The sequence below is a fragment of the Fundulus heteroclitus genome, chromosome 6 (assembly GCF_011125445.2).
Source record: "Fundulus heteroclitus isolate FHET01 chromosome 6, MU-UCD_Fhet_4.1, whole genome shotgun sequence".
In the NCBI taxonomy this organism is placed as follows: Eukaryota; Metazoa; Chordata; class Actinopteri; order Cyprinodontiformes; family Fundulidae; genus Fundulus; species Fundulus heteroclitus.
Window position 1 is genome coordinate 12,800,703 of NC_046366.1, and position 27,783 is coordinate 12,828,485.

Consider the following 27,783-nt stretch of genomic DNA (forward strand, 5'->3'; position numbering starts at 1 on the left):
CATTCCAAGTTGGGCAAAAAATAGTCTTATTTAGCGGCTCAAATCAAGGAGAAATACATTTATTTCAAGAAAATCTTACTTACTTTTAGTTCCCTTTTTGCAGTGTTTGCTATGGGAAAATGTTTTTTGCTGCCTTGTTTTCTCACCACGGCCACTTTGGAGCACAGGGGGCACCTTAGGATTTGAATGCAGCCAGGAGATTCAAACTCAGTTGTAGAAGGAAAAAAGATGGTGCAGCGGTGGTGTTGATAAGAAAAAAGAAAGAGCAGAGCACATAAAAAGAACAAAAAAAAACAAAGGTCAGGGTAAGAGGACTAGTCTGTGTTACTTTAATCTCAACACATATCTATGTTTTGTGAAGGCCTCAGAGGTTTGTTTGACTTCAGTGACCCAAAAGCATCATGCAGGCCAAGAAACACAGCAAACAGGTCAGAAGTCAAGTTGTAGTAAAGTTTAAAGCAGGGTTGGGTTTTTAATCTGCCAGCCAAACCCCACAGAGACATGACTGTCTACACAAACTAGCAGGTTAGGCAAGGATGGTACTCCTCAGCAGAAGCCAAAAGATGACACCAGAGGAGCTGCAGAGATCCATAGCTCAGGTGTGATGATCTGTTGACAATGTAGGGGATTCAGGAAATATGTCGAGTGGAAGAAAGTCCCCCATTAGTGAATAAGTAACAGCAAAAACGTTTAGTGGTCATCATAATAACTGAACCAAAGCACAAACAGCGAGCGCAATGAAAAGATGAGCTGTGTGACATTTGTCCCTCTTAAAGTATTGTAATACCCCCCCCAAAGAAAAAACAATAAATCAAAGGAGCCATTTAAAATGTATATTTTTTTATTTCTTTAGGAACTAGGAAAAAGGTAAACCAAGTAAGCTTTAACATAATTCTTAACAATGCAATAAAGATTATGGAAAGCAGAGAAATTATCCATGATGGGGAGAAGTTCTGAACGGTCTCGTTTAGTCCAGAGTCTCGTTAGCTGGGCTGGGGGGGGGGGCTGTCATGGACTCTGCCCCGACAAGAGCTCGCAACGACGGCATAATCAAAGTCTTACAATGTTGACGATAATATAAAATAAGTAGATGGTAATTACAGATGAGTTAAGCAATGGCACCGCGCTTCTTCTGCTAAGGTGCAAAACAGGCGTAAGGATAGGCATGCTGTTAAACTGGGGAAACAAAAAAAACAAAAAAAAGCTAGAGGAAACTCTTCATCAGTGGAAACCACCGTCATACCGAGTGACTTTAAACATCAGTCAAAAGCAAAAAAAAATAAAATAACTTACTGTAAATACAACTTAAACTCAAACGGATCACTACACAGAGAGGATGTCATAAAAATTTTACAACTTGCAGATTTTTTTTATTTTTTTTTACCTTTACCTAAAGTGAATGCGGATTTGAACGTAAAGTCCCGGGTTTAAAACTGGAACCATTCAAGTGTGAAAAAGCGAGGACTGGTCTGATCGGCGTCATGGCAGAAAGGGCCGGCGACCCAAAAACTCTGAGCTCTTCTCACGCAGCTTCTCTGCTCCGTCTGCAGGACAGAGCTCAGGGGAAGCCCTTCAAGTATGCTGTCATTTTAGTTTTCTTTGACCCACTCAAAACAATAATAATAATAGTAATAAAAAAAAAAGGTCTGTGCATAATTATCAAAACAACAGCGCGAACGTCAAAGAAAAAACAACGAGAATATTGAAAACTAAAGTATAAGATCTTACAAAGAGATTTCAGGAACCTTTCTTCACTTTGAGAGATTGTTATCAGTCCTGTGTGTGGGGGTGGGGTGGGGGGGGCGCTGCGGACCGCCTTATCGGAGCCGAGGAGCTTGGGCACGACATAAATAGCCGTTTATGCGACTATTTCCACGTGTTTGCGGTCTGCGAGATGGAAGAGCGGGAGGGGATCATGTCCAGCAGGTACTCCCTCTGGCGGGCGTCCACGGCGGCCGAGCTCTTGTGGCCCGTCAGGCTGGGGTTCACGTAGGCCATGGTGACTCCTGTGAACATGCAGCAGAGAGCAGCGGGTCAGACATGAGGAGCTGGAGGAGGGAGGAGTCAGTGACGGAGGGAGGAGGACTACTGGAGTATGAAGCAGAGTCCCAACGACACACACAGACGCAGCAGCAGTCAGAAGTTTACATACACTCTCCGTCAGTAGGAGTATCGTCAGCATTTAATAATAACTCCCCCAGGTTGGAACGGCAGATGTTTGATTAACTTTAAAAAAGAAATGGGTCCAAATCACTGAGCTATATTATACACTGGAGTGCTAATCGCCGTCTGTTTGAACGAGTCGCTTTGAAGCCACCAGCCGCCATATTGGTACTCCCTATTTCCCCTCAGTAACTAGGGAATATGTGCGCTACAGCATCGAATAACGAGGATTTTCTCATGTTCAGGGGGGGCTTAAAACTTTTAAAATGTCAAATGCCATATACTTTTATGTTATGTTCTAAAAATATCAAGTACTGAGAAAGTCATGTGCTGAAATATTTTGCATTTTATTAATTTAAATATATATGTTTAACATTTATAAATATATAAATAACAATATAGAAAATATATGTATACATATATATACATATGCACATACGTATATATACATATATATATATATATTTAATATGAATAACATGTAAAATATTTCAGCACATCATTTCCTAGTAGTTAATAGTGTTAGTACATCCACTGACTGTAGAATTACCTGTGAAACGTTTTCACACAGCCAGAAAACTGCTTGTTGTTGCAACCAAATCCTGTGGGGTTCTGTGAGAGAAAGGAGTAGCAAGATGGCGGCCAGTGACTTCAGTTTTTCGGCAAAATCAGCACTCCAGTGTATTATATAGCTCAGTGGTCCAAATGCATATATTTTATATATTTAGATAGAAAGGACGAGGTTTAAATGTTCCTTTGCATGTTCGATCAGGTGCGTTTTAGTGTTCAAACGTTTGACTCCTGGGATGATCCAGCCTTGTGGATGTACAGAAACTGGTCTGACTGTACAGTACGGGCGCTGCGCTTTAAGCAGAGCTCAAGTGAATTCATTCTAAGAGCTCAAAGTTTGCCTGTTTATCCATTTTGACATCATGGAAAAGCTCGCTGTCTTCTTAGGACACCCAATCACGTCCCACGATTCAACAGCGTACCTGTTGAGTTTATATGAAGTTGAAGAATTAGGATTTTTTTTCCCCTCCTTCTTCAGACTATTTAAGTTGTCATTTCCAGGCGGTGGAGGAACAGCTCGTCGTTTGACCAGATCATAAAACTCGTCTTATGCCGCGTTTGAAGATGCCAGCTGTGGAGCAATGTCCTCTCAGTCTGTGGCGGTGTTAAACAACCTGAACCTTTGAATGAAATACTTTTTCACCTGAGGGACACGGTTTAGGTCACATGACTGAACCGTAGTCTCAGCTGGGCGTCCCAATGATCCAAACGGATCAGAACCGGCTTTGGAATAAACTCAGCAGAATATAGAGGTAAGCTTTCAGAACGCTCTGAGCACAAATATCTAAGAATAATGGGCCGAGGTTAAAAGCCAGCATCTTCCCAGCAAATAAACCAAATCAAAAATTATGTCAGGAGTTATCAGTGGTGGACCTTACACTTTCTCCACTTTCTCTTCAGAACATTTGTCCAAACATTAGTGGGACTGTATGTATAAAATATTTGGGCCTGTATTCCTAACTTTGACTGTGTGCAGATTAGAGAAAATGCATCATTAGACATAAATATATCAGAGATAAATAATAACAGGTATTGCAGTTTTCCCTTCATATCTGATGAGTTGACGTAAACCTCTGACTGCTGCTGCACAGGAGAAACTGAAAGATCCACTTTAGAGCAGAGACACCCAGGAGGAAGCAGGAGCTCACCATAACCAGGACACTAAAGGAGGAAAGACGGGACCGACTCCAGGAAGGGGGAGTGGGGGCTGCCTTGTCCGAAAACATTTCCTTGTCCTTTTTAATCTCAACTAATCCTCAGTGCTTTGACCGTGTTTGGCCGCTATTAAAAATTGGAGTGAAGGTGCTGAAGGATTGCTTTAGGACCAGACAGGAGGTTGAAAGAGAGGAGATGTCGGGCGCCAGGGCCGGGCCGGGCCTCAATGCGAGTCTACCTGCGTTACTGCTGCTCTGCTTCTTCCATGCAGCTGCCGAGGCACTACCTCCGCTGGCATTCCTGCCGCCGCCGATCCCACTGCTGCTCACCTTTGAACTCTGGACAGAGCGGTGGGAAACATGGGCGTGCTTACCTGGCCGGCTGACCAAAGCCGCGGCCGCCACTGCGCTCTGCAGCTGCGAGGAGGAGGAGAAGGAGTGGGGGACGCCCCTCACCCCCATGGATGAGACGCCGCGGGACAGGTGGCCCTGCGAGCTCTACGGGGGAGAGAGCGGCAGAAGAGTTTAACTTTAAGCGTTACTGGCTCACACAAACACAGACGTGAATATGTAGACGCGTCATAGGGCGCAGTTTCACACGTCAACGTCACCGCCATATTGTATGTGGCAGAAAAAAGTTAAGTTCTGTTATTGTGAACGTGGATCAGAGAAGATGCCTCATTCATGTGCTGCATGGAAATTTATTCTGGCTGATTTCACTACTTGTATCTGCCTTCTATAAACTAAGGCTGCACCATGTTTGCAAAACTGGACACACTAAAGCTGCAGAGTGGTAACACAGGCTACACACATATATACATATATATATATGATATATATATATATATATATATATATATATATATATATATAATATATATATATATATATATATATATATATATATCTATATATATGTATATGTATATATATATGTATATATATATGTGTATATATATATATACATATACTATCAATCATATATACATATATTAACATATATATATATACATATATATACATAATATATAATATATATATACATCTATACATATATATATATATATATACATATACATAGTACACACATATATACATATACACACACACACATATATATATATAGATATATATTATATATATATATATATATATATATATATATATATATATCTATATATCTATATATATATATATATATATATATATATAAGATATATTATATATATATAAGGATCGATTTGTTAAATCTAAACATTGTGGTCTTCATTATTTCATAAAACCGTGTCACATGTGAACCTTTAAGAACAGACTTTTTGGGTGAGTATTAAAGAGGTAAAATTAATAATATGAGAAAAAAAAATCCTAGGTCAATAAAGTAAAAAAACAAACAAAACAAAAAAACACAAAAGTGATATTGTTATGAGAAAAACGTCATATTATGAGAATTAAGGGGGAACATTTCCAGAATAATCACAGTTTGCAGAATTATTTCACTCCTGGAGTAATAGGGCCAGGTTAGATTATTTTAAATATTTTTATTCTTTAGAAGAATAAATTCAGGAGAATGAAGCTAAAGGGATACGAAAATAAACTTGTAATATTACAAAAAATACTACGAATACAAAGTATATTCAGAGATTAAAGTCCCTCTGATACTGTTTAAGTGACTGAGTAACTGCAGATTTGCCACATTTAAGATGGCGGACGCTCTGACGCATCGCAGCATAGGCAGAACCCGCCCAATGAGGCGTCTACTCTTATATTATGTCTATGCACACAAAGGTTAGCGTTTAAGAATGAAAGCAGCTTTTCCCACCTGCTTAATGGAGTGATGATGGGGAATGGCTCCCCTGCTGGCCTGGTGGTGGTGGTGCTGCAGGGAGGACACGCGGGCCTGAGCCTGCTTCAGCTGCTGGGACACCAGCTGCTCCGCCTTCAGTGACGAAGCGGCGGCGGCTGACGAGGTACCGTGGGAGACCGGGGAGGACGCCTGCTGGATGATACGCTGCTCTATTTCTTGCTCCTGCTGCAGGGCTTTGACAAACGCGGCTTTCAGCCTGTTGGTGTGCTCGGCTTTCAGAGCCTTTTTCTGATTGGACGACATGCAGTCTTCGCAGAGCACGGCCCCGCCTTTAGCCTTGTCCTGCCTCCAGCGGCAGGTGAAGTCAGTGTTGCACTGGGTGCAGATGAACGGGTCGCGGACCGCCTGCATGGACAGCGGCACGCCTGTTTTTCCTGGACAGGGAGGGATGGGAAATTCCTTAGGACTGAGCAAAACCAAACTTTAACAATACAAGAAATAAAAAGGTGACGAGCTCTGTGGATCTGCCCACACGGCCAAAAGCACCAATAACTGGAGGCCAGTAAAGCAAAATGGACGCTCTGACGCCGCCGCTCTGCACTGGTGCAGTCAGTCATGCAGAGGGAGCCCCAAACAGAGCGGCTCCCAATTAGTCTTCATGAAATATTTCTATTTTCTGCACTGTAAAAAGGGCACTAAAAGTAAGGAAAAGTTTCTTGAAATGTGTGCATTTTTCTTGTTTTGAGCAGCTAAATAAGACTATTTGCCAATGGAATAAGACTTTTGGACTTAAAATAAGAACAATTCATCTCCATCGTCTTATTTCAAGTGCAGTATATGGCAAATAGTGCATTTTTACTTGATTTGAGCAGCTAAATAAGGCTAATTTCAAGAAAATGTGACTTATTTTAGTTCCTTTTTGCAGTGTGGGGCTTTAATTAGCCCTGAGACATAATCATCAATTAAAGAGCCTCGTCTTATTGGTACAAAAAGTTTCCCCTTTACAAGAGGTTAGGGATATATTTTCCTAAACATTTATTCAGCATTGCTGGTTATCCTCCTCATGGAAGCCCAAATGAGAGCATTTGCTAAATAAAATCCACATTTTCCAAAAATGAAATCTTAAACAACAACTTGTCAATTCGAATTAATGGATTAAATCGATTTATCGCCTTACTTAAGCAGATTACTTAAGCAAGTAACTTTTCAATGAGTTTCTAATTTACTGCAAAGCCCAGTAAAGACCAAAAATCTTTGAATATTTATGTTCTTGTTTAAAGCATTTTTTCCTTTACTGTTAAGCATAATACAGAGAATAAGGCCTTTTTCTAGTCTTCATGAGTCCATATTTAATAATTATTGCTGACCAAGCTGAAAATAAGCAGTGATTTTCCGTTGAGAGGCGAGCAAACAGCACCAGAGCGTCAAACACACCTCTATGGATGGTGTCCAGCAGGTTCTGCACCACTTCCTCCAGCCCTACCAGGTAGATGAACTCGTTGTTGGCCGCTGAGGGCAGGAAGTTGAACTCTGGCGCGGGGGGCTTGGGTGGCGGGATCTCCAGCAGCGTCTTCTCCAGCTGTTTGCGCAGGGCGAGCTTGGCTGCGGCCTGCCGGCTGGCCGGGGAGTCGTTCACGCTGACCACAGAGACGCCGGCGCTCCCTAAGGAGGAGCCCTTCACGCCGGACGGCGAGGCCTTTGGAGACGAGCAGAGACAGGAAGGAGTCATCAGCAGGAACATCTCTGGTTTCTTTCAGCCACTACACAGATCTGAACTGTGTGGATATGATAAAACCACACAGATCACCAGAGGCACACGTAAAGCTCCACCCCACTGGACGGCCTGGATGCAGTTCCTGGTAGGATATTATATTAAAGTATATATTAGGCCGAACGGAGGGACTCTAGCTGCTCTTGATGCTCACAGTTAATATATTACCTGAGAGGAAGAAGTTCATCAATACCTAAACAAGTCGACAGCTGACTGGTTCATTCTAGTTTAGAAAATCATGTTATAGCAATATTATAGCTGAATATGTTGGTGCAGACTGTGGTTAACCCAAACTCTCAGTCCTCTGTGTGTGCGTTAACATCTTGGTCACCAACATCTTTATAAAGGAGCGGCCATCAACAGGCATTAAAAATCCATCAAAGCTCCTGAACATCAGCACACAGGGAGTTCCTGCACTGCTCCAAAAACCATGGGCCTAATTTTGGAGCTGCACAGAAACCATTGGCATTATTATTATTATTATTGGGATTCCATATATAGGGATTCACAAGAAATAAAAGGTGACAAGCTCTATGGATCTAGGATTATATTGGGATTCCGTATATTGTGCAGCTCTATCCCCAGCTGTGTGTAAAAACAGAGAAACTTGATGTTTTGGGGTCATTTAGACCACATTAAATAGGCTAAAGCTTGAAAATCAGTCATGTTGTCAAACCTGGACTGAGTCATTATCCACTACTCGGTTTCCTTCAAAGCAGACGTAGATTAGGACACCATCAAAGGTGTTTTTAATAGTTTCACACAAATCATAATTAGAGTTTTAAAGGATTTCAGACTCTAAGATACAGCAACTCAGCCCATGTTTTAACTGGAGCGACTTTAACGCAGTCCTGACATTTGAACAGCTCTTTAGTAAAGGGCTACATTAAAAGTTTAAATCATTTTCAGCGTCGTGGACAGTTCAGCACGGTGAAAACCAAGCAGGGAGCGTCAGCTTCCCTCGGCTCACGTACACAGTTCCCGATTCAGGAAACGCCTAAATGGCATTTCCGCCTCATAGGTCACTCCCTAGAGTTCATTTAACCCACTGTAGTTAAAAAAAACTACAATCTTTAAAGTCTTCACACCTGGACTAGATTATTCTACACTAATAAAATGCCTTAAAGCCAGGTTATGAAACCTTTTTAAGATTTGGGATATCTGCATCATGGAGCCGGGTGAAGTCCGCTCCGTCTTTGGCATCTTTTCCAGCGTCAACGCTGAACAAAACTCCACAAACTCATAATTTCCCTGTGAGCTCTGAGCTATTCGTACACTCAGAGCAGCATTTAAAGAAAACTCCTAACAGGCTAAAATGTGTATGTATGCAGCTGTCAATGACTTTTATATCTATTGTGGGTTTGAATCGTCAGATCAGCACCGTAGGTTGACGTTCATAAACAGTCAATGCAAGAGTTTAGATTGATTTCTTATCAAGTATCAATTAACATTTTGCTAATTTTTGTTCTTTTTTTCTCGGATTTTCTCATCCAAATAAACTTCAAACATGACGAGTATAACTTGAAGTCAGGCATGTCTATTCACTATGTTACATTACCAACCATACAAGGCGGATTTTCTGCTCCTCCAATCATTTCACTCATATTCTGACCAATCAGAGGCCATCGTTTCACTCAGGCTGCATTTTATCATCATAGACGACTCAAATTCACTCTATGCCAAAAGTCTATGGGTGTTTTATTAAGTTTTGGTATTTTTTATTTGACTTATGCCTCTTGAGAGTGTTTGGAAGTTGATAGTTTACAATGTACTTGGATCTAATAAACAGACTGAGAAATGTTACCATTATTGTTTAAGTTTACTGGACAAAACTATCAGTGTGATTTTGATCACTCAACTCTTGTATTAATTCAGCACACATTAACTTGATAGGAAACATTTTACCCCCACATTAGCCGAATACTATGTTCCTCTTATAAAAAATAAACTGTACTAAGGCTTTTCGTCGTTGAAAAGTGGCGTAAATCACCAACGTTGCACCATCTCAGTGATGAATCTAGTTTTAGTCGTGGCCATTGGCCTGTTTCTGCCTCAGGCTCCAGCCTTCCCAGATCTATATACAAAAGAAATGTAAAAAAAAAAACAGATCTTTAAAAAAAATCATTAATTTAGCCATTATGCTAAGAAAAAAAAATTAAAAGAAAAAAATCACCAGCAGGATAAGTTGCTTTTTGTACTTTATCCACCCACCGTCCATTAAGGAATATGGCGATATAGACCAAATCAATAAAAACATTTTTAAAACATAAAATATAGTCTTAAGTATTGAAATGTTCATGTTGCCAATATCGATTATTTTTTTGCTTCAACAGCTTTCTGTTGAAGCAAAAACTCTTTAAGAAAGGCTTTTTTGTTGCAGATATAAGAGACGTTAATTAAAGGTTTCACAAATCAATACCTGGGTTTGAAATACTCTGCATAGAATAATCTAGCCTAGATTTGAAGAGTTTAATACAGCAGCTTTTATAGCAGAGCAGATAAAAAGAAGCCCTTCGGTTGTTTCCCCTGAATCAGGAAAAAAACTTCTGCTTCTGGGTTCACATCCTGTTGCTTTTCCTTTACTTCCTGCCAGAAAAAGTCAGTAAATTGCAGCTGAGCAACGTTTACCGACAGTGAAGCCGGAAAATGCTCAACGCGAGATTTTAAACGGACAAACCAACGTCTGGCTTTCATTTAGACCTGCCACACTTAATCACAAGGTCACCATACACTGCAAAAATTGAACAAAAAATAAAGTATTTCTTGAAATGAGAGTATTTTCCCTTGATTTGAGCAGGTTAATAAGATTGTTTGCCAATGGAATAAGACTTTTTACACTTAAAATAGGAACAACTCATCTCTATGTTCTTATTTCAAGTGCAGTATATCTATCATATTTTAGGGGTAAAAGTACTCATTCTATTGGTAAATAATCTTATTAACCTGCTCAAATCAAAGAGAAATACATTAATTTCAAGAAAATTTTACTTATTTTTAGTTCTCTTTTTGCAGTGTAGCAATACGATTATTAACACTATTGTACTTCAGCTTCATGAAGCGGGGACGAGGTTTTGGAGATGTATTCATACTTTTGTAGTTCTGGCCTCTTTGTGCCCAATGATCTAAAATCGTTTCATATAATCTCCTCTGTGTACTGCAGCTGTTACCGTGGATGGATCAGCGGTAGGTTTTTAGTTTGTTATTTGGCCTAAATGGGGATCAGAACCACAACCAGAGGAAATTATTCATGAAATACGACTGATTTATAGGTTATGTGTTAAGACGTGAGCATAATTATGATTATTTATCGCCATAATTAATCACAAACACATAAGGATTAAACTTGTATGCTGTTGTTAAGTACATGGGTACAAAACTGAAATGGGTTGAAACTTGTGGGTATATAAAGGGGCAAACAACTAATCCAGATTAGTTTAATTTCAGAGTGAGTTTTTGGAGATTTAAACCTACCATAATCAATAATGAATAAATAAAAACCAATATGGCAAGAAAACTAAAGAAAAATAGATCTATGAATTTTTATATAATGTTGATATTAAATGTTTTAATTGCAACAAAGTCCTATGGTTTTATTATACCCAATTATTCAAGGTCATATTTGCTTATCTTATCTCATTATTGATTGATTTATTTTCTCGTTTTTTTTTAAACTCCTGTATTTATTTCTTATTTGACAAAACATGAGAATGAAATGCACGCGGGAGTGAACAAGAGGGAAAAGCGCCTTTTAAAATGTTCCTTTAAAATATAAAAAAAACAACAGATGAACTCTGAAAACGATGGTATAGTGATAGCCTGACGTAGAAAAATTAAATACATTAAATAAGTAGCTAAAATGAGAAAAAAAGGACAGAGGAAAACAAAAAATAAAAGAAATGTGCAACTTAAATGGAAATTGAATATCCAATTGAGCTAAACTGATGAGTAAAATTAAAAATGTTGGTTCCAATTTCTGTCACATTTTATACATCTAACATAACTTAAACCCGTTTTATCATTCTGCATGATTTTTATTCCACTTTATTTGGAGCCATTTAGTAATTTCTGTATTATTCTCTGAAATAGCATCTGGTCTATTGTGAAGAGGAAGAGAGAAAAGATCCATCTATCCAACACAAAGTTAACAAGTTTAAAATGAGAAAAGACTTAAGTCATGACAAACAAAAACATCGAGTTATCTGGGAATCTCAGCTCCATCAGCGAGTCGTTTCAGACTCGTCTTTTTCCTCTACTCCGCTCCTTCAACCCGTGCTGCATCAGTTTCTTTTAAACTTGCAAGACTCTGACCTTTAGCTGTAGGAACATCATTAGACTCCCTGCTTACAAGCTGTGAAAACCAGGCGACGTGCTGCTGCACATTTTTAAAAGCTTTTCAGACACCAAAATGGGCAGTTTTTTTTCTTGAACGAGAAATATAATAAAAAATTTCAAGGGGAAAATTCAGGCAGTAATCGCTCCAACAAGGAAAGAAACCGGTTTCTGCACTGAAAGACTGTACGCCATTGGTCTCAAATTTTAAGCAATTAGTCACTAAACACCCATTTGTTCTTCTCTAAAACCATCAATAAAAAAAAACTCATATCCCAATATTTCACTAATCTGAGCCCCTGTGAGATACAGACCAGTAGGTTGGCGTTGTTGCCGACCCGGATGAGTCCCGACTGGACGACGCCTCTCTGTCCCTGGGCGGCGGCAGAGTTCCTGGGGCCCAGCAGCAGCGGAGGAGGCCCTGATCCTGAACCGCCGGTCGCTGCCAGCTGCTGCTGCTGCTGCTGCTGGCGGAGAGCGTGGATCTGCTGCGGAGATACAGAGATGGGCTAACCAGGACGATGACAGGGAGGACACGGAGTCACATCGTGGGACGAGGGAAGCGGAGGACAAGGGAGGGGACATAAAGAGCACCAAAGCAAAGAGAACGTACACAAAGAGACAGAGGTGCAAAGAGAGATTATAAGTCCTAATTATTGTCATTAGTTTGGACTATGTCCAACAAACCTGACTGTCAAGACTGACGGATTAAGACACTAGCAGTGAGATTATTGTCCCTATCAGGGCTTACCTGTGCCCCTCTAACCAGGGGTGGCATAATGATCTGGGAGCCGTGTTTGGACGACGCCTGCTGCCCTCCTCGGACCAGAGGGGGAGGGATGACTGTCCCCGAGCTTCTTCCTGTCAGAATCTAGAGCGACAGATAACACCTCAGTTAGATGTGCATCTCCTGAAATCAGCCTGAAATCACGCGAGGACAGTAGAGCATTGACCTGCTGGGAGCCTTTACTGCTTGCAATCGTTCCTCGAATTAGAGGAGGAGGAGCAGAGGAACCGGATAAACCTGAGGGCTGAAAAATGACAGAGAACATTAAAAAAAAAGGTTTTTGTCATGACTGAACGGCTCAAACAGCTTTTCTCCATCGGTTTACGTTACTTTATTACGTATGAGCCATGAACCTGGGCGGTGGTGCTGCTATACTACATTATTTAATAAACCAACTCGGCTCATGGGCGTCAAACATTCAGGTGCTTCTCCAATGACTCTTTCATTATGAGTGGTGGTGAGTCTGAGCTTGTTGTAGCGGCACATTTCCCCCCCCCCCCCCCTTAGCTGTCTGCAGGTTAACTGGAAACAGAGAATCTCAAAGCCGCTGTAGGTACCAGATCGACTCGGGTCCTGCGCCTTCTGATGATGTCACTATACATGATTGGTTTAACGTTTGCACAGTTACGCAAAACACTGATTGGTCTGGACAACTTACTAAAGTAATTATAGCAGGGTGTAGGTTTTATTCGAGAGCGGGATTGCGGTTTGTAAACGGACAATTTTACGAAGAATTTCTCCACGGTCCCTGCGCCTCACGATGACGTCACCTTATGGCAACGCCACTCAGACAAACTACATTGAGCCCGCGGTCTGCATTTGTAACGAATCAATTTTATTTAGTTAATTTAGCGGTTTCTATTGTCTCAAAAGCTTCAGGCTTAAAGATGAACATGGAAAAATATGAAATCTTAGCAATTTAAAATAATCAACTCACTTTAATTGATAAAAATGAGGTGAAATATTTAGCTATAATGATTAACAAGGACCACACTGAAAATGACAGAACAAATATTCAAGCCATTTTACAAAAAAAAATAAAAAATAAAAAAATCAACAAATATTTGACAGTTGGCTCAATTTCTGGAAGAATATTGTTAACAAAAACGGAAGGGATAGCCAGATTAATTTATCCAGCATATATCTTAAATATACCAAATATTACAATAAAGAATTAATCAAATTCATCACAATTTCATCTGGAATAATAAAAAACATGTGATCAGAAAAAACGACATTGTAATAGTAGAAAAAGGAGGAATAAACGTTATGGATTTTAAAGTGATGAATGCAGTGATAAAATGGACTTGTATTAAAAATAAAAAAGAGTTTATGCTTTAGTTTCCCTTCACAACTTTTTAAAAAAATTGGAGGAAGGAAATTTCTCTTAAGATGTAACTTTGATCCTGCAAAATTACCGATTAAATTGTCAGACTACCACAGAAGCATTCTAAAAATGATGTTAAAAGTTTTCATGCCTCGATTAAGTTACTGGAAAATAACTGCAAATTAACAAAATAATATTGATCTGTAACAAATGGAGACCGCGAGCGTAATGTAGTTTGTTTGAGGGAAAGTTGCCGTATAATGACGTCATCGGGAAGCGCCTGAGCAGATCTGGTACCTACACCGGCGTTGGCCGCCATCTTTGTCATCCCAACACAACAACAATGAGGAGGAGACCCTATCGCAGCTGACGGCCACTTGAAGACAGGGGTGGAGGTTAAGAGAGACTGACGCTGCGGGCGAATGGTGTTGTTTACCTTCTGCAGAGTGTCCCTCTGGATCTGGCTCTGTCGAAGCTTCTTCAGCAGCACCAGCCTGGCCTCCTGTAGTCTCAGCTCCTCTCTCAGCTGCTTGATGATAAGCTTTCTCTCTGCTGGGCTGCTCTTCTGCACACAACGGCATTTTATTTGCTTTTTTACGTGACAACAAAAGGTAGTAAATGGTTTTAAACATCTTCATTTATTGCATTCAGCCGCTTTGCTCTGATACAGCATGAATTAAATCTGATGCAGCCGACGGCCTTTAGACGTCCCCTGGTTCGTAACTACGTGTGTTATTTAAGCTCAGGGTGAACCCAGCTGTCCTGGGAAGGCCTCAGAGGTTTGTTAGAGACAATTACTACATAAATAGCATCATGAAGACCAAGGATGGCAGATGAAGGAGAAAATAGTGGTGAAGTTTAAAGAAGAGCTTTAAACTTCAGAAACATTGTATATGTATGGCCCAAATGCAAACCTACTAGTTGACCCTAATCTGACAGACTAAGCAGGAGGAGCTCAGAGAAGCTGTCCACAATCAGAGCCCCTATTCACATATATTCTCTCAGAGGGCTCCTATCTTAAACTAAGACTGCTTGGTAGGAACGTTTAGGCTAAGAGAGATTCAGATCGCTGCTGAGAGCGACTTGGAGTAAGGAAACGACAGAAATGACTGTCTTAGTGAGGAGGAGTGGTGCTAGATGTGACGCTGTCCTTAACGAGCTGTGATTGGTTGATAGTACAAGGAAAAAACAGAAATGTGCTCCTCGTGATCAAAGGAGAGAAATTAGACTGGATTAGCAAATGTACGTCATGACGATGAAAACTAGCTACATCTATTGTCACGGTATTAAAATGTTTAGATCCTCTTTGGTATTCTGATTTGCTTATTTTTCCTCGCCAGTCATTTTACCACCTTATCTATTTGATATTACCTGTCAGCGTCTTACAGGGATTGCCTACTTGTATAAAAGTTGTGGTTTTTAGGCAAACTGACCGACGTGAAAAAAGCAAACAGCAGCTTCTGTCCGTTCTGCTCCAGGAGGGACAGCAGGACAGGAGGGTAAATTGGTCTCGGGGCCGCGGCACAGATACACAGACTTTGAATTATATCGCCACAGAACAACGCGTCTTTCTCTCTGCGCGTCTCGGTGCTTTTACGCACCGGACTGAAACGTGAGAAACGCTGCAGCCATCAGAGCGAACATCACACAAACTTCTACATGACCATTTAGGCTACTAAAACTATCATGCAATAACAAAAAAAATTCTTTCCTCTTTATATATATATATATATATATATATATATATATATATATATATATATATATATATATATATATATATATATATATATATATATAGTAAATTTCTCTACTTTTCATTCATTACTATCCAACGTTTTTCCTGTTATTTATTTATCCTCTATGAAGTGACGTTAGGCACTGAATAGCCACTGAAACCAATTAATTTGCTTCTGTGGGAATTTCCCTGCTTAGGAAACTCCTAGGCCTCCTAAAGGTCCTCCTCACTACTCCTCACATTTTGTCACTGTAGGAGCTCTCTTAGCGCCTAAGATGCTTTGTGAATAACTTTTATCTCAAGGCTGGTTCACACGGCAAGAGTTTTAGACCGATTTTGGCCTGATCTATCGGCGAGAATATCCTGCCGTGTGTGTGGTGCGTTCAGAGAGATCCGGTCCTCTCGGTGTAACATCAGGACCGCTCTGGCCTCAGATCGGGGATAATCAACATGTTGGATTGTCTTGCCCTGATTTCCTAGCGTGTGTGGTGACCCCTGAGGTTGAATGTGATGTGCAGCCAATCAGAAAGCGAGATGGAGACCCCGAAAAGACAGAAAAAAACTGCTTGTTGTCTCCATTTCATAGTGCAGCAAACGTAAAGACCCCATTGGTGCCCTCTCCACTCCTTTAACACCTTTTCTTTTTTTGTTTTCTCTCTGTTAAAACCCGTCCACAAACCTTCTCCATTATTCTTGCTCGTCTTCCATGTTTATTTACGCTGAACTCACGTTTGCTCTTTAAGGGTTTGGCAAGATTTCCCGTCTGACTGATTTTGCGTTAAAACCTGTTCATGTGTGCTGTGTTGAGCTCACACTGTACGAGGAAACGCGTTTCATCTTTAGGATCTTTTATCAATCATTACGTGTGCCGTCTTTCAGGCTTTGAAAATCGGCCGAATGTTTTAAAATCTATTGTAAAATTCTTAGATTCTGGAAATCTAAAGAAATTTCCTAACATCACGTCACTATGGCAACGTTCACACTGCAGGTCTTGATGCTCAAATCTGATTTTTTTGTGAAATCGGATTTTTTTGCGTGTCCGTTCGCATTTCCAAATATATGCGACTTGTATGTGATTTCCTGTGTGAACTAAACGCGTTCAACCTAAGTGTCCTGCATGCGCAGTTCCAGGACGCGATGACGTCACACGTAGCGAGAGTCCTCAGTGTTTGCGGAAGTAAACATGGATTATAATGCTGCCGCAAATTTTGCGGTCATTCATTTATTTTTTAACCAGAGCTTTCCGTCCATTGACTGCTCTTCTCATTGTACACTGCAAAAACGGATCTAAAAATAAGTCAAATGTTCTTAAAGTTAGTGTATTTGTCCTTTATTGAGCAGGTAAATAAGATTATCTGCCAATGGAATGAGTATTTTGACCCCTAAAATAAGATAATTAGACATCCTGCACTTGACATAAGATGATGAAGATGAGTTGTTCCTATTTTAAGTGCAAAAATCTTATTCCATTGGCAAATCGTCTTATTTACTTGCTCAAATGAAGGACAAATACACAAATTTTAAGAACATTTTACTTATTTTTAGTTGCGTTTTTGCAGTGTAGTCCGCTATCGGTGTCGTCTTTCTTCCCGCTTCTGCATAGCAGGACACAGAATAGTGACGTTTGTTGAGTATCGGTGACGTACAGCTCGGATAAATGCGACCCGGCCGTACAGACACAGGTCGCATTTGAAAAGATCAGATACGTATCGGATTCAGGACCACATATCCAAGTGGTCTGAGTCGCATTTGAAAAGATCTGATCTGTGTTGTTCAGACTGTCAAAAAGATCAGATACAGGTCGCATATGGGCAAAAAAAATCGGAATTGGGTCACTTCAGGCTGCAGTGTGATTGTAGCCTAAGAGCTACTTTTAGTCCTGGGAATGTGTGAAAGAACAAATCCATGGTTGAATTTAAGTGGTGAGAAGAGTTTACCACAAGAGGGCCCAGCAGGTGAGTGGATAAGGTGTTCTGGTCATTTGACACCAAACTTAGAGTTTGGCCTTCATGCAATGCGTGGAGAAAAACTGAGACCCTGAACACACCGCGGTGAAACATGGTGGTGGCAGCATCATGCCTAGTGGTGATTTACTTCAGTAGGAACAGGGAAGCTCGCCAAGGTGGAAAAAAAAAGACCTGAAATTTAAAAGTTTACCTTTGAACTGGACCCTAAACATAAGCATAAAGCCAGAGCTACAATAGAAAGCTTCAGACCACTCCACAGTGACCTATTCTTTATTTTTGTTTTAATATTTTTACCTTTGTGTGCGTCTAGATCTTTCCATTCACGTTTTACTTTGCTGCTGGGACACGTGAATTATCCCACCAGGGATAATAAAGATTATCTCTATTTTTATTATGTTCTAACGCCGTTTGACGGGACGCTGCCTGTCAATCAATTTCTTGAAAAAGAAAAATGTAAAAACGGTTAAACGTTGTCAGAGGGGAAAGACATGCGTTATCTCAAATGTTTAGGGGGTGGACTACAGTTTATTCTTTTACAAAACCTAAAAAGGAGTCTAGAAAATTTTAAAAGCTTAATGTAAAGAAAGATTTCCCTTTAAAGTCTCACAGAGGGGAAATTTAGCCTGTGTGTTAACCCGTCCCTTAGGGAGCTGTGGGCTGCCTACACTGAGCGGCACCAGGGGAGCAATCTGGGGCTAAGGGTCTTGCTCAGGGGCCCATGGCAGCAGTCAGCAGAGACCGGACCGGGTACTCACAGCCTTCTCCTGACACGAGAGCTGCTCCACCCCTCCTGATAAAGGGAGCAGCTGAAAACAACAGTGATCGACAGGAAACTACTGCATGTCCCTCTGTGCGAACACAACTCAATTTTGTTCCTAATTACATTGAAAGCGTAATGGATAAATTAAAAAAGTAATGCTTATCACTAGTTCTGCTGTGTTTTAAGTGTTCTGGATAAATGTATGTTGCAACTTCTGGTTGCATAAGCTGAGTCTCCGTCACCTATGATCGGTTAACAGGACTTAGATTTTGCTCAAAGCTTTTGAGAGGTAGTGTAAAGTAAAACTTCAGAATCAATTCTTGTCATGGATAGCTTGATGGCAGCATCAAATACATCTATGGCAGTCTGGAGCAACTATTATAATATATATATATATATATATATATATATATATATATATATATATATATATATATATATATATATATATATATATATATATATATATATATATATATAGCAGGTGGTTTCTGTCCATCGTTAACCTGAACAGTCTTTATCTTAACACTCAGGTTGGGGCAAACTGGCTTGACTGTGCGCCGCATGTCACTCACCGTGTAACCAGGAAGACCAGCAGCATGTGTTGCTAAGCCTGTAGCTCCATTAGCGTTTGCAGGAACGTCTCAACCGTTCCTAGAACGCTGCGCGGTTTTGTTCTGGGCGCTCAGAAAGCACACAATGAACACACTTCTGCATTTGCTTGTATGTGTAATTGTTTAATAATAGGCTGTTTAAAGTTTTTCAAAAACAGAAAAACTTCAGATTTATCTTCAAAACAGACAAAAGTATAAGTTCTTCTGTTTTTCTAGAGAAATTTGAATCCTCTGTGGACGTCACAGCGCTTGTGTTCCAGAAAAGAACTGCAGCATGTAAACATACGTCATGATCGGATAGATATAAGATATGTATAAATATATATAGATATAAGTTATGTCTGTTTTTCTGTTTCAGTCCGATCAAGGTATATTGCACATGCAAACACAACTTTAGTGCGAGTTGTAATGACTTACTGTGGCACCTCCCGAATAAGAGAGCAGCCGAAAGGATTCATTTACAATCTTTGGCGAGCAGCTCTACTAGAGATGCACCGATCCGGGTATCGGCTCCGGATCAGATAATCGACTCATTAGCAGAATCGGATGATTCGGCTGAATGATGCAGATCCAGCATTCCAATCCAGTCATATGTTTTGTTTTTTATTAATAGCACACAGAGCAGTACAATTAGGTTGATCTAGTCACTTCTATTCTATGTTTGCAGCGGCGGTCACGTCATCACTCAGAGCACGCGCAGCAGCTAGCGATGAGCTAACACAGAGCAACATGGAGAAAGTGAGCCAGGTCTGCTGTTTGGAAATATTTCAAACTTGATGTGCCAACAAGTCCGACTGAAACACGCAATATCTGCAGCACAGATTTAAATAAGCACCTCCTAAAGCGCCACGCTAAAGAGCAAGCACAACTTTTTTTAAAACACTGCTTATGTCAAGCCTGATGCCTTTACTCACATGGCATTTAACAGCAGTATAGGATCAGTATCAGGTATTGGCCGATACACTCAGCCTGGGTATTGGTTTCGGATTGGATCAGAACAATCTGGATTGGTGCGTCTCTAAGCTCTACTACCAATCTGACTACACTGCAAAGACGGAACTAAAAATAAGTCAAATTTTCTTGAAATTAGTGCATTTGTCCTTGATTTGAGCAATTAAATACAATTATCTGCCAATGGAATAAGTATTTTGACCCCTAAAATAAGATAATTAGATATACTGCACCTGGAATAAGATGCTAGCGATGACTATTTTAAGTGCAAAAATCTCATTGCATTGACAAATCATCTTATTTACGCGCTCAAATCAAGGAGAAAGAAAATTTGACTCAATTTTAGTTTTGTTTTTGCAGTGTGAGCTGGAACTATTTTGCAAATAAAAACCAGAACGGTTGAATTATCTGTAAGTGCAAAGTTGGTAGACATCCCTGAAAAGACTTTCACCAAAAGGCGTGACCTAAAATTTATAGAACCAGCGAAAGCTTCTGACAATTTCCAGATTTTTGCCTGAAAGTCTTTTTAACCCCCGTCACATTTTCTTACTTTGTGTCCAACACACAAGCTCCCAGTGAAGGACATTATACGTAGTTTCTAGCTGCGACGTGACGCTGAGTGTTTGTGTCTAACCATGAGCAGCTCCGTGTCCAGCTCCTTGTAGTGGCTCAGGCCGTTCATCGGTGGACTCGGGGAGTCGTTATCAGACAGGATGATGACGTCGTCATCTTCAGGGGACGGGGGGCGCTTCTCCCTTTTTATACTGCAGGTCAAAAGAAGGACAGCAACATCCAGTGTTAGATTTCAACAGTGTTTGTTTGTAAACTGATCACCGACGCTGCTTATAACCTCAAAGGAGTAAAACAGACTAAAAAAAAAAAAAAAAAAGAATGTGTTCGAAGCACTGAACCGTGCTGAAATACTTTGTAGGAAGAGGTTTTAACGTTTTTTACATGCTGTGTGAAATAAACTACAGCAACATTAACATTATCCTGCAACAATTGTACTTTATGACCGCAGGTTTATCTGCTCCACTGTAATTTAACAAGTCCAGACACCTCTCCCCCTCAGCTCTTCTGTTCATGGCCTGTTCCAGCTTCAGGCGAATACACCTACATCCCAAGGAGGGGCAAGGTGGTCCCTTAACGCTCCGGAAAAAGTCCCAAAGTCACAATGAAACGACTGTTTCCTGCTGAAACAGGACATTGAGGAAGGGTAAAAAAACAAAACAAAAAAAAAACAACAATAACAGGCATCCAAGGCATTTGGGAGTGACCCGTACGGGGGCTAAATACGTCACACAAAGCCTGCTGAGAAAACGAAAGCAAATGGCGATCCAGAAGGAAGTGTGCATCTGCCCATGGCGATGGCTCTGCTAAACCACATTGTTATGCATATTTTAGTCAAACCTTACACTGTAGCCCTCTGCTGCAAAGGAACAGGTTCTGCTGAGGGGTGTGAATCGTTTTTGATCTGCTCAGAAACCAGACCAGGCCACAATCGCAGATATTCAACATTTCTACCAGGCATAAACATTTTCTTGACAATATGAGGCCTGCCTCCACTAGCTGTCCTCCCCGTGTGTGTGTGTGTGTGTGTGTGTGTGTGTGTGTGTGTGTGTGTGTGTGTGTGTGTGTGTGTGTGTGTGTGTGTGTGTGTCGTAATAATCTCTCCTCAGGGGCTTAGCGCCATCATCATCACTTCCTGTGGATTAATCACTACTCTTCCAAAGAAGTCACATGACCCCAAAGTCAGCGTCACGTGACACGTTAACTCTCCCCGTTCCTTCCACGGTGGAAACCATGGCAACAGCCGGCTGGAACCAGTTTGTGACACACGGCTTCATTTTGTGCGAGGGGAGATTTTAGGGTTCAGGTGGAGAGCGCAGGGAAAATGGAGGTAGACTAAAAAGATGCGCCCCGCACTTTCAGGCCCCCCCCCCAGAACGCCGTCAGAAGTAACAAGAGGATTCCAAAAGTGTCCCGAAACGCCTTTTTATGCTCAGATAAAGTACCATTATTGCTCCTAAACGTAAAAAAAAAGTGACGTTTAACAAATAATAAAGGAGACAGAAAAGTAACAAGCAGTCGTTCAGGGAACAAAGTAACTTTTAAAGCTGGAACAAGTGATCAACCTCTGCTGCAGGGAAAAGTGAACACCGCATCTAGTAAACTGCCCTGAGTAAAAAGGCATTTCTAACGGGGTCATTAACCTGAAATTCACACCAAATGTACGGAACAAGCCACAAAAAAAAAAAAAAAAAAATCAACACAAATTACTCAGTAACCTTAACAGAGTGATCCCATTGATTTAAAGGCGCATTTATAAACTTCTGGAAGGTCCAGTGAGCACCGTTGGGACTAAAAGCCAGAAGGGGAAAGAATGTTATTACAAAATAAACCTGCCGTGATCACATGTTCCTCCCAAGATTTCTGACAAGAGGAGTAAAAGAAGGCAAATATATTAATTACAAGAGTTGTCCAGAAGCCAAGGACATGGTGAGCTTTGGAAAGACCTGGAATTAGCAGAAATAGTGTTTCCATGAGAACATTAAGCGACGGACTGAACTGCAGTTACCCCTGTGAACGCGCATCGCTCCACTGCTGAAGAAAAAGCTAATTTAAAAGTTTGCTGCTGAACATTTTGGACCTGGCCACTAACTACTCATCATCGTCGTCCAGTCAGAGGACACCAAAACTCAACTCTTTAAAGAGTCCCGAACAACGGAGCAATGACACCCCCCCCCCCCCCACCAAATAATTGGTTGTCCACACTTATGTTTGTTGCTCTTAGAAATGTCTTCAGCTTCAGAATAGAAGTCCAGTTGTTTTATTTTTTTAACCTTCTTTTTGGATTGATCATGACCTGAATGACAGAGAATCTTCACCAACATGTTGCTCTAGTATGTTTTTGTCAACAACAACAAAGTTAAAAAAAAGGAGACTTCTCACAGCAATTTGCCACATTTAAATGTGTCCGTTTGTTTCTATTATTCTTTTGTAAAACTGAAACTAAAAATCGATATTAGAAAGAATTAGAAAATTTTAGTCCCATACTCCTTTACCCATAACACAACCTCTGCGCCGAAGTCTAAAGTAGAAGTAAAAAGCCCATTTATCTCAATGTGATCTGTCCAGACTGACAGCCATGGGGAGGAAAGGTAAGAGAATCTGAATCTGTTGGCTTTTTAAGAGCTATAACGGTACTCCATCTCTGTCGCTCACTGTAAATCAGACGGCAGAAAGCCTGGCACAGCGCTGCTCTATTCAGGTGGAGACTGCTCAGACCTACCAGTCTGCAGCAGCAGCAGCATGCGATCACGCAGCTGTCATACATTCTGTGTCTCCAACATTTGTAGACGCAGCATCCTGTTGACGATCGTCTAACCAAACAGCCAATCTCTTGAAATGGTTTACAGCACATCACAGAGATAAACACGAAAACCTTTTCACCAGGGATCAACCTCAAGATCTCCCACACGTTAGTAGAGAGTTCAGTCATACCGGGCAAACCCAAGCACGTCGTGTGTGAAACTGCATACGTGAGGAGCGCAAACACTTTAGAAAAAGAATCATTCCTTTTTTTGGGATTCCTTTTGGGGGTAACCCCGAAACACCCTACCAATAATAAAGTTATTGGTAACGTAATGGTGAGGGGCTGTCTTTCAGCACATGGTACTGGCAGACTTCATGTAGTCGAAGGAGAAACGAGCCGGGACATTTTTTTAAAAAGGAGCAGACGACTAAACGAGTGTGGATCTTTTAGGAGACACACAACCAAGAGAAAGACAACGTGGATAAAGCTCCCTGTCACTCACCTGACTTGAATCCAATTGAAAATCTATGGAAAGACCCAAAGATCAGGGTGCATAGACGAAGTCCCCGGAAGCTTCAATATTTGAAGCCTGGAAGAATGGGTCGAAACAGACCTGAGACACGCATGTGACTGATTCCTTATTTAGGAGACATCTTCAAGTTATCACCACCAAATGAGGATTTTTCTCCTAAGTACTGAATATGTTTTAGTTAATGTGTTTAACACTCGTTCCTTGTGCTAGTTCGCTTTACTACACATCATTTATGGAACAATGCGATTTGTTTTCTTTCCATGTGGATTACCTGGATCGCTAAAGACATCTGGTGTGAAGAGCTCCATTAGAAATATGTCTGTTAAACACGTCTCACATCTTTTGTGAAGTACATCGACTACAAAGGCGTAAAAAAAAAAGTCCTAAAACTGATCAAGTTTTCCTTTAAGCTTCTAATACCTTCTACTGATTTCATCTAAAATGTGCATCAAACAAACTTTGAGAGCATGGCTGCTTGGTTTAGTTTCTCACCCTTTGGTGGTGCTCATGTCCACAGGCTGCTCGGTCTGAACTTCCACTTTAATGGTCGCCTTCACTTCGCCCGCAGCAAGTATCCCACCTGAGGCCTTAGGCTCCGTCTGCCGGAGCCGGCTCCGTGGGTCCACGGCCGTCTCCATCCTTGCTCTGTCATTGCAGAGGATTCGATTGTCTGAGCCGGACTCAGCCGTCTGGTTTCTCTGTGTCCGATCCCGATCGTCCTTCACCAGCTGGGATGTCGGGGGTAACACTAAAGGTAACGGCAGCCGGCTCTGCTCTGGCTCCGGCTCCGTTTCGGGATCTGATCCGGGTCTAGTCCGACTCTGAGTGTCCTGTGCCAGCAAAAGCTCAGGCTTGGGTTTAGTTTGTACCCCTGACGCGGGCTCAGAAGGGTCCAGTTTAGGTTTTTTGCTTTCATAGTCAGCATTAGAGAGGGCCATAGACTGTGGGGCAGCCTCCCTCTCCAGCGCCCTCTTCTGGCTGCGAGTCTGGCGGACAGCCTCCTCAGACATCCCCTGCAGATAGGGGAGGAAAAAAAACATTAAAAAAACAAGTTATGTAATAGGGCTGGACGATAATTCAATAACAATATATATCGATCGACAGACGTATATCGATTATAGGAAAAAGGGGCCAATAAAAAGTTAAATAAAATAAGTTTTCCTTTCTTTTGCATTCTAGCCATCTAGATTAATATTACATCATCACATCCTCCCAACCAATCATAAACCTAGACCCAGAAACGCTCCGCCCCCTTCAAAGTTCAGAGAGCAAACGTTATTTTTTTCTTTTTAAAAACTTTTAAAGTTTTGGTAAAAATATGGTTGAATAAAGGGTTAAGTTTGAGTTCAGCGTTTGTGTGTTCTGTAAAATTGGTTGCTGAGCAACACCATAAAATGGCCAGGGCTGCACTTAAAATATGTCTTGAATTTGTTAATTATCGATATCGATCAATATGATTTCTGTTTTATTGATATGGTTTTTTGTCCTATATCGCCCAGCCCTATTATGTAATAACTTAAAATACTAATCTGACCTGAAAAGTCAAGTGAAAAAGTTCATATCAGCGCGATAGAATGAAAAACTGTACCAAAAATCCAGTTTAACCACTTTACATGAGTTAGATGGTTCGTACAAAAGGAGCCAAGTGCGAGCCGTCATAATTGACAGACTCCTGGATGGATGTCAAAACGTTTTCAGAAAAACTGAGCAAAAGTCTGATAGCCTTCGGTTTAAGCCCGTTTGCTGTTGCCAATTTCCACAGGCATGTTCCTACAAAAGCACTTAAAACAAATTAAGTACACATGACAATTCAGATTAAAAGGAGAAATATTAAGCTAATTATTTAAAGGTGTATTTTTATAGTTCAATACAGTATTTTCTGAAAATCCCCTTTTCCTTTCCAATTTCTTAAATCTATTAAAGCTGACAACTCCTTTTTAGCAGACGACAGGAAGGCGGGACGTATTATACCACGGTTACTGTTACTTTATCCTCTCGAGACGTCAACTTTTCTCACAGACGTGCAGAATTTGGAAATATTGGCAGCATTTTGGAAAGAGTGACGGTAAGGGTCTACAAAATAAATAATGCGCAAGGAAACTACCAGTTACAGAAACTAATACCAACAGATCCAATCAGCAATTAGACGCCAAATAAATAATTGCCGTAATCACATCTCATTTTAAATCATTAGTAAAGCCTTGTTTGTCATTGACGGTTGACTCACACAGTGTGACGTCACCCCTGGCCCTAAGATATTTAAGCAATGCTCCCTGCTGGCTAGGAAAGAATATTATAGCACTTAGAGCAAGGGCTCTGCTAGTTTGAACTATGTAAGAGTTAAAACTTTACAACCGTTTTAAGACCATCATTATTTTAATTTCAGGGCTACACAAAGTGTGAAATGCAAAATAAACAATAAATCTTTGGGAGCAGCCATAAATAAACACATTTAAGATGTAATTAAATATGATCTATGCCCCATTTAGAAAAATGTGGATATATTTGAGCAATTTTCTACATTTTAAAAGGTTTGAATTCATGGCATTTTATGACTTTGCCCAAAGAAACCCAGCCAAATCCTTTAGAAAACTGGTGAGTTCAGATCGATGACAGAACAAGGATTTGTGTGTCTTATAGTCCTTTTTCTCTTTTCCAGACATGAAAGAAAACCCAATATCACCATCAGCTGGTAGAAGCCTTATGGCCGCTATTTGTACCAAATACAGTAATATCACAGCTGGGATCCGCAGCGTTTTAGAAGACAATAGTAAAATCTGTCGCCTCTTACTCTTCCACCGCCACCAGGAAACCACGCGCCTCCACGATGGAGGGATTACCTTCAACAATATCATTATCTGTTCCACTCGGTTACGATAGCACAGCCACCATTAAGCAACCGCTGCAGACAAAGCTGACCTTGGATCTACGGCAGGGCACAGCGCCTCGCCGACACGGCCCCAAGACAAAACAAGTTGGATTAGCAGCGCGGTCACATGACCGAGATGTTGACTCCAGCGTCATTGCAAAACATGTTATTATCCAAGTTTTAGTCTAAACCAAAAACCAAAGTAAGGAAATCTGAAACAGACATGGTACTATTTAGCAAGTGTACAACCCTAAGTGTAAAAAAAAAAACAAAGAAGAAAAAAAAGAGAGATCTGAGGATCATTAAAGCGCTACAGGTTTCTTTTCCTCGTCCTAAAATGACTGAAGAACTCTGGAGTGACTTAAAACAGCTTCATATAACACTATTATTGCACCAATTGACGTAAAAAAGGTGACTAAGCACCATTTCGGTAAACATGTTCCCAACTTACACACCATCATATAAGTTTTGAAATGTGTGTGTCTCAGACCTTCCTGTGTGTCTCAGACAGTCACCAGATCCACTACACCGTGCCGTCCCCCGTACTGCAGGTTCAGCCCCGTCGGACGCTGAAACGCCAGCAGGAGTTAAAACCAAAGACAAAAGGCAGCTCTATCACAGAGAAGTGCTCCAGTACACGGCACACAGTGTCACACGTTACCCCGACTGCTCTCAATCCCTCCTGTCATGTCGCAAATAAGAGAGGAGAAGCAGGCGGACAATGGACAACATCGGTCAATACGAGTCCGCTACTACAGTTGGAACAAAGCCACCATGCCTTTGTCCCCTGCTCATCTGGAGCGTCCCCTCAGAAGGCTAAAGAGCACTTATACGGCCTTGCAAATAAATATTCCTACCTCATTTTAACTGTGTGTTTTTTTATTTATGCAACAACCATAATCCATTTTAGCGTCAATGTATGTCACCACGAAATAAGAGCACAACTGAGACTGAAAAATTTTGGAATCAGGAAGGATAACGATGCACTGGCGTCTAAAGTCTAAATAAATCTGAAAAGTGTGGAGTGCATTTGAGTCGATACTTATTGTACTGCATAAAAGTGTTTTTGCTGCACACAAGTAGTTTATTTTCTCTTGGTCTCACCTGACAACAGCACCTTTGCATCCCCTA

The 27,783-nt window shown here is 40.9% G+C and overlaps 1 protein-coding gene across 1 annotated transcript; it reads right to left on the minus strand.

The window, feature by feature from the left end:
- Positions 1 to 820: 820 nt before the first annotated feature.
- On the minus strand, positions 821 to 24,796 carry LOC105934592 (transcriptional repressor p66-alpha). Its single transcript, XM_021322634.2, has 10 exons — positions 24,276 to 24,796; positions 20,570 to 20,699; positions 14,342 to 14,470; positions 12,745 to 12,822; positions 12,543 to 12,662; positions 12,106 to 12,300; positions 7,126 to 7,387; positions 5,707 to 6,125; positions 4,127 to 4,385; positions 821 to 2,006 (listed from the first exon to the last, which is right to left on the minus strand). The coding sequence occupies exons 1-10, from the start codon at positions 24,791 to 24,793 to the stop codon at positions 1,867 to 1,869; spliced, it is 2,250 nt and encodes a 749-aa protein (XP_021178309.2). The 5' UTR covers positions 24,794 to 24,796; the 3' UTR covers positions 821 to 1,866.
- Between the last annotated feature and the right edge of the window lie 2,987 nt (positions 24,797 to 27,783).

Excerpts from the sequence above, each read along its gene's own strand:
- LOC105934592 (XM_021322634.2), bottom strand. The coding sequence starts at position 24,793 with ATGTCTGAGGAGGCTGTCCGCCAGACTCGCAGCCAGAAGAGGGCGCTG. Across the intron at positions 6,126-7,125 it reads GCTGGACACCATCCATAGAG|GAAAAACAGGCGTGCCGCTG; the intron begins GTGTGTTTGACG and ends CTCCCTGTCCAG. Across the intron at positions 2,007-4,126 it reads GCAGAGCAGCAGTAACGCAG|GAGTCACCATGGCCTACGTG; the intron begins GTAGACTCGCAT and ends GCATGTTCACAG.